Genomic DNA, 8062 nt, shown 5'->3' on the forward strand with positions numbered 1-8062 from the left:
AGATAAAACATGCTTATCTGAAAAGTTTAAAAAAGAGAACTTATGGGTGAACTATTTATTCTTGACCTTTATTTGGAGATAATGATAACTTTTAGGGGCTTCCTATCTAGATTATCAAGTCATTGTACAGTCATCTTTTGAAACTGGATGCATAAAAAATAAGAAGTATTACCCAAAATGATTTTAGGAGATGATTAATTTTGCATCATAATTTGCAACATAAAAGTAAAGCAAGTCCTGCAATTTCCAGCAACTGATAATGCAAATTAACTCTGGGCAAAATAATATTTTTTAAAAAATGGGTAGGAAAATACTCAAAAGAGAAAATTAATGCAAATGTATTGAAATAAAAAAAAAAGTCAGAAGGAATAGGAATTATGTTAGATAGTTCCCAACTCTAAAAGAAGAGAAGTTCAACTCTTGGGATATAGAAACTCTGATACAAGAGTGGATTCATGGATATAACTTTTTAATTATAATTAGCAAACTTTTCCCATAATAACAATGAAAAGGAAGAATGATAACTTGGATAACTTTTCTATAATGAAGTAATAAAGACAAACAAATTCAGAATTTTAGGATCACTGTAAAATAGAAAGCATTTACCAAATTTCTCCAGCTAGCAACTGTTGATAGGCTAGGTTATTTCTTTAATTGTTTCTTTAGCTGAATAGCATAAGGATGCTAACATAAGGTGCAAATAAGCAGGAGTGTTGATTGAGTTCAAAGTATAGATGAATTTATTATTGCTACCTATATACAAGAATCTAATTAACTAATGGTCAAAGCTAAATCACCCTAGATCAGGGCTTTTCAACCTTTTCACCGACTGTACCACTTTTAGGATATGGCAATATTTGAGTACCACCTAGCAAGGTGTCAAAAACTTGATGACCAAAAAAAACACAAAACCTGTTCAAACTTGCAATTGCACTGAAATGACTTATGACCATTTTTCACACTTATGAGCATTGCAGCATGCCCAGGGTCATGTGATTTATATTTGGATGCTTGGCAACTGATTCATATTTATGATGGTCACTGTTCTAGGGTCATGTGATCCCCTTTTGCAACCTTTTGACAAGCAAAGTCAATGGCAGGGCTGCTGGTGGCCAAGTGCTAAGGTGGGACTTCCCTGCCTCCCTCCTTCCCTGCCTCCCTCTTTCTCATGCCCACCTCCTTCTGAAGGAAGAATTTGAAACCCCCCATATTTTCCCTCTTCCATATATTCATCAAACAAGAAAAAGCTTCCAGAGACAGAAAAGACAAGCTACTGAGTGAACTAGCTTAAAAAGGCACATTCCCCTTTAAGAATTAGCGACTGGCTCGAAAGGAAAGTTAAGGAGTGCAGCCAGCACTTAAGGAAGAAAAAAAATGTAGTAAGTATTGGCTGCCAGCTAAGACAGTCTCCCCAAATGTCTCCATTCATAAGTAAAGGAATGCTACAGGCAAACTCCATTCAGGAGAAAAATACTTCAAAATCCCTTGCAGCAAAACTTACAGCTAACAATAGCAGAGCAATAGAAGCTAACACAAGACATCAGCCATCAGCCAAATAGAAATTGCCAAACACTCCTTAAGAATACAAAGCCTCGTTGCACAAATCCCAGAACTTCAAAGTCACAAAAGCACATAAGAATCTTTTCACTCTCCAACTCCCTCCGTGTTTCACCTCCAGCTAATGCTACCGTTCTTCATTCCTCATGGAGGGCAACCCCTCCCCGGCTGCATTTCTTGCCTATTTGTTGCTGCCAGCACAGATGGCTGCCACAGAAGTTGTAGATTGGCTCATGGCCGGTCTGCTTGGCCTGCTTGATCTCCTCTCCTCTCCCCCCACCCTCCTCCTTCCCTTCGGTGCAGCTAGAGCTGACTCCACCTCCTCCCAAGGCTGCTTCTTTTTTCCTCTCTCCCTCTACTGCCCAAACTGCCTCCTTTTATAGCCTCTCCTGACTCCGCCCCCTCCTCCTCCTTTCTCATGGGAGAGGGTGAGCCAGAAGTGCAGCTCCAGAGGACTCTCTCACAGTAAGTCCTTACCTGCGCTAGCTCTTTCCCTCCCCCCACTACACTTGGCTAGGCAAGGCTGTGTACCACCTGCCACTCGCTAACGTACCACAAGTGGTACGCGTAGCACCGGTTGAAAAGCCCTGCACTAGATAATGGTCAATTGAAGGGGGATGGATTTGGGATTTTGGTAGCAATCATCCAAACTGATGGATGACCTTGGAGCCTTCTAGTACAGATTCCTCTTTTCCTATAGCTCTAATTTTTTTGACTGTTGCAAATAAAACCAGAGATTCTTACACTTTGTGATGAAATGATCCCCACAATGTTCCTTGATTGGCTACAATCTAGTTAGGATCATTCCCACTCTCAGTTCCCTCAAAAGTTCCAACCAGCCCCTAAACATCCCCAAGAACAACTTGATTAGGACAGACATTCTCCCTCTTCCAGGAAGTGGTCTTTGCAAATGGGAAAAAAGAGTAGGCAAAAACACCTTAATCCTGGCTGAGTTGCCTTGGTAAATACATCAGAGTGTTATACAAGCATTGCCCTGTGAGCAAAGATTATTCACAGAAAATCTAACCTGTATCATTGAAATTTGCTATGAGCAGGCAAAATGGGACACAGTGTGATAACCCTCATATTTTCACTCTATGGGGGAGGATTCTAACCCATAATTTGGGAACTGCTAGATTATTAATAACCTGTTTTCTCTTCCTCCAAATTGTCTTAATCATAATGGAAAACCAGACACCAATACCAAGACAGAAACAAAAAGTAGGATCCAATGAATTATGGAAAAGGTCCTAACTGAACTTATATGTTCCCTTGCCATATAAGAAACTATATTCTCATGAGTTATAAGTGTCTTCCTTGTGATCTGTTAATCTGTGTAGAAAAAAAATTCTACATGAATAATTAGTATGACATAATATATAAGACTAATAACTTGAGTCTCATATTTCATGTATGGACTGAATGCAATAGTATCAGAAATACTGATATGCTTCCAGAGTTTCAGTGTATATCTTGTAACCTCATTTATTCCCCATGTTATTATTTGTGCATCTAACCTTATCCTGACCCATAGTCTTAAAACTGGCTCAACTCAGAACTTCACATTATTTATAGTGAAGTACTTTACTATATTCTTAATAAAGCATATTGTAACAGTTATTTGATTCACTGATTAAATTTTCCTAAATTTCTAGAAAGTACTGTATTACTTGGAGAATGTACCTACTTGGTTAATCCCTTCATTTTCTTATCTTTGCCCTTCTCATCCTAACGAAGTATTAAGTTACAGACCTGAAACAAAAAGATTTTTTTTATTTAAACATTAATCCTTCTCTAGTGGATTTCAGTATTAAAGTAGATTAAGCTTGTACTGTGGCTTCTTTGAAATATTAAAGAAGCAACTACATTCAGAAAATGATTCATTTCTATTTTGAAAACAAAATAACCAAGATAGCTTGCTATTTCTTCTTTGCCAACATTCTTCCCAGTATACTTTTCACTTATCTGAATTACAATATTTTTTAATTTATACATTCTGAAAATTTCTCAATTCAGACTTTACTAATTTTCCATAACAGAGCTATGGATATATTTTTTTTCTTGATTTTAAGTGTTATACCATCTGGGTGTTACAGTTTAAAAGATTGCTGTATAAAATTCATTTTTTTTAATCTTTATTAAATGTCACCATTATCTGAAGTCTCACTAACTCTCATGTTGTGACTGAACTGTGCAATAGCATAAAAATGAAGAAAGTATTTTAAACCCAAATGTTAAAAAAATATTCATTAAACAAATTTTTATGGCTACCCATCTGAATACTGAGTACTGAAATACAATTATAAAAAGCAATTAAAGTTATTTATAACAACAAAATATTCTCCGAGACATTCAATTATACCTATGTGTTTGAACACATATTCATATCTGCATGGTGACAAATCAGACTATCGAATTAACCTCTGAATAAATTAGTATACAGTATGTAAATATTCTATAGCTTTAAATTAAAAAAATCAAAATCTTCACTAGTCCAGATAAATATTATTATTTAATTTACAATTGTCTGTTTTAAATAAGTTTTGAGTCAAATGTTGATTGTTAATCCACAACATATGTTCAAGTACTTAATGCTTTCAATGAGACAAATTGTCATTGATACTTGTGTTTTTACATTTATACTATAGAATTTATTTATTTGTTTGTTTGTTTGTTTGTTTCTACTGGCATTTCACATGTTCAATATAATGAGTTGTATTTCATTATTCTTGTTCTTGGGCCTTCCACTCACAATTATCTAATAGTACAACTCTCTCTCTCTCTCTCTCTCTCTCTCTCTCTCTCACACACACACACACACACACACACACACACACACACACACACAAAAAAAAATCAACATATATCCAAACTATTAACGAACCTCTAAACTAAAATATTATAAACAGTATAGGGTACATATTTCATATAGTGGGCAAGCTGAAACTACTTTCATGAAACAAAAAGGAAGCTGGAGGAAGCTTTTAAAAATCCATGAGTTCCAGACACAGAGTAGTGTGAAACTTTGAAAAAAAAGGCAATGTTTTATTCAAATAATATTGTTCTTGAAGTAATGCTACAGATGTAATATGACAAGTATTGTCGTGAGGTGGATGCTACAACAAACAGTGGGAAATCCATATACAGACATCTACTTAACTATAAAGGCCTTTGAGTCCTTGGCCAATCAGTGTTTCAGAGTTTAAGCAAGTTTTCATTGCTGTTTGGAAGACTAAAACCATTCTGAGTTTCCTTATAGAATATCCTGAGAAACTGGTTTAATGTTTATAATTCCAAAGAGTTTTAAACATTTTGGAAAGAAAATATAAAACCAATGATCTCATAAGAAATGTATTGATAAAAGCAATTCAATATGATCATTATATGAACCAATGATCCAGTTAGATTAAAATATATTTATAAAACATCAAGCATCAAATGCATTTATTAAACTATAAATTGGATAAAATTAAATCAGTGTTGAACAAGTATTCTCTCACAAGAGTGATAGCAAGACAATTTTCAAGATCTTTGAAAATTGTATGAGATTCATTTGGGGCTAGGGAAAACCTAGAAACATTTGCCTTGATTCAATCTTACAAACAAATAAGATGACTTAAAACAGGCATGTCAAACTCGCGACATCACATGATGTCGCGCGACGTATTGGGACTTTTTCTCCATTGCCGGCAAAGGGATGGGCGCGGTTTCGGCATGATGCATCTGGCCCGCAGGCCGGCAGTTTGACATGCCTGACTTAAAAGAATTCTAGGAAATTAAATGTGAGGCTACAAATACTTACATTTCCTGCATTATAGATATGATAATCTTGAATGCAATATTATAAATCTGAAGTATATTTATTTGATTAATTAATACATTTAAAGGTTAAGAAATCAAATCACAATGAATGAACACTTAAAGAAATGCAGAGAGAAACATACTGTAAGAAAAATAAAGAAAACTGATGTTTCCTTCATACAGGTTAATAAAATTCTTGTAATGTAGAAAATGTACAGTATATTGGACAACAGTTTATACGTTCATGTAAATTAATTCTCAGTCCTTAGTTTAATTACAGACTTCTGGATATCTGTGAAACAGTAGAACGTAAAGGTAAAATTAAAATAATTAGGTGGGATTTAGCTTTTAATTTTTTAAAGTGAAATTAAATATCAGGTGATGAAAACATTTCAGCAAAATATAATTTACTTCAGTAAGAAACAGGTAAAGTACCAAATTAACTCATTGAATGGAGGCTGGATGTGGGTTTGCTATAAGATAATCACACTAATAGTTTGAGAGTGCATCTAATCCAGAACAATAATTGTGAAAATGTTTCTACTATACATGTAATGAATCTTGATGACATAATGCAAGATTATAATATTTAGAATACTTAAATATAACAGTATGATACTTGCATAATATTAATAGTTATTAATGCTTCTGTACTGAAAGGGAAATACAGAAAGGCATTTCTGAATATACCTAAAAGCAACATATTCAAGCATCACAATGGAACCTGAATTTTGTACAGTAATGTCAAATCACAAGTAAACACATTTGCCAAAGGGACATGCAAAGTGAGTACATGCTCACTTAAAGTTACTGCAACAATATTGGAAACATTCTAGAATCTATAACATACCTTGTCTGGGAAATTCATCGGATTCTCTGTGAACTAGGTCAGTAACTCGATTTCCATAATGCATTCTCGTATCATGATCATAAGCCTTCAGTGTTTCACTTGAACTGTAGGACTTCTGAGTAGGTACTCTGCAGTCTTCACTGTCCAGTGAAGAACTTGTATAGCGACATTCCTTCCCACATCTACCTCTTGTCAAAGAACGGTGCCTTCTGTCTTTTACATCCATAATTCTGAGTCAAGGAGAAAATTTTCCCCACTGACGTAAATGTGGCTGGTTACTTTGCTACCTACAAAACATAGAAAAAGAACAATGCAATTATTCTTATCTATGTGCTTCATAAGTGGACACTGTATATAACACATTGTATATAACATTTTATACACATCTCTTAGAAAAAATGTTAAAATTCAAAATTAACAAATAAATATAATTTTAATACATACATACACACATACATAGGTAAATTAACTTAATAACAACATATAAAGGAAAATTACGAATGAAGGCGAATATACGTATCCCAGGGATAATGTTGCAGGATCCAATCTGGGTCGGTCGCCGGGATCAAAGATTCAGTCTTCCGAACTTTCAGACTCATTCTGGAGCCCATCCTCAGGGAACTTCTCTCTGGAGATGGTCTCCAGCACAAGTTCGAAAGCTCAGAAGACAAAACTTCTGGTCCCGGTGACCGACCCAGATTGGATCCTGCAAAAGAAAATGAGTTTAAGTGCCTAATTATACTTTTATTAAAATTATTTTTATTGATGTGTTTAAAAATAGATGAAAAAGCAAACTACTGAAATAAATTCACGTCTGAATACACAATGATAACAATTTAACAATTCTTTGACATTCATTCTCTGCAAATAAAAAGTAAGAATGATTATTTCTTGTTAGATGCAGGTGTATCTGAATATTAGATTTTCCTGTAAAATGCTGAAAATAGAGTGAATCGTGTAAAAAAACTCTAAGATTTAAACTGAATGTGTTATATGCAAAACACTGAAGGATGGCTTTGTTTGTTTATTTGTTGTTTGCTTGTTTTGTTTTGGAGGGAGGGAGGGAACAAAGTATTCTTAGGATTCTAACTTTGTTTTAATTTTCTTTCTGTCATTTTTGATCTTTAAGTAATCCTCCCACTCCATACCTTGCTCTTTGTAAGTATGCAAATGTAGTTTGAGAAGCCCATAAAAAAGTTGTTAATTAGCTTAGTGAAAGTTTTCTGAAGTTCTTTCAGAGAGTGTTACATCTTAACCTGATACTAATAGCCTGAGTTATGGTGCACTGAACGTTATGATGCCATAGCTATAATTAACATCCTATACCTGTAATTAGATGCAAAAGTTCATAATCTATTTACCTTTTTATTATTAATTGTTGGCATAAATTTTGCATCACTAAGCACATTACTCAGACCTGATTTTCTGATTTGAAAGCGGTTGAAATATATACCTAAGTAATAATATATGAAGTATGTTAAAAGCAAGTGATTAGGCAAAAGAACTTAAAGGAAGAAGATAAAACCAAAGAAACTCCAATTCTGTCTTGCTACCCATACCTTGCTGCTCTTTCAACCATCCTTACTTCCACTAAATATACTGCTCACAAAAATAAAGGGAACATTTTAACATGGAACTGAAGGAGTTTGTGTTCCCTTTATTTTTGTGAGCAGTATACATTCTGTACATTGATTCATTCATGCATTTTAGACTTTTCTTTGAGGATTTTGTCAAGCCCACCAACCCCAATTTTCCTCTTCCATTTAACCTATTTCCTTTCTTTGATTTGATTTGATTCATTTTCTCTATATAGCAATAGCATTTAGACTTATATATTGCTTCAAAGTGCTTTAC

The 8062-nt window shown here is 34.3% G+C and overlaps 1 protein-coding gene across 1 annotated transcript in view; it reads right to left on the minus strand.

The window, feature by feature from the left end:
• LOC107285301 (teneurin-2-like) overlaps positions 1-6434 on the minus strand; it is a 57390-nt gene extending 50956 nt beyond the window's left edge. Inside the window, exon 1 of the mRNA XM_015813478.1 lies at positions 6209-6434. Coding sequence (XP_015668964.1) covers positions 6209-6434 — 226 coding nt within the window. The remainder of the gene's footprint in view (positions 1-6208) is intronic.
• Positions 6435-8062: the final 1628 nt, after the last annotated feature.

This window comes from Protobothrops mucrosquamatus, unplaced genomic scaffold (genome assembly GCF_001527695.2).
Source record: "Protobothrops mucrosquamatus isolate PMUCROS unplaced genomic scaffold, P.Mucros_1.0 scaffold159, whole genome shotgun sequence".
Lineage (NCBI taxonomy): Eukaryota > Metazoa > Chordata > Lepidosauria > Squamata > Viperidae > Protobothrops > Protobothrops mucrosquamatus.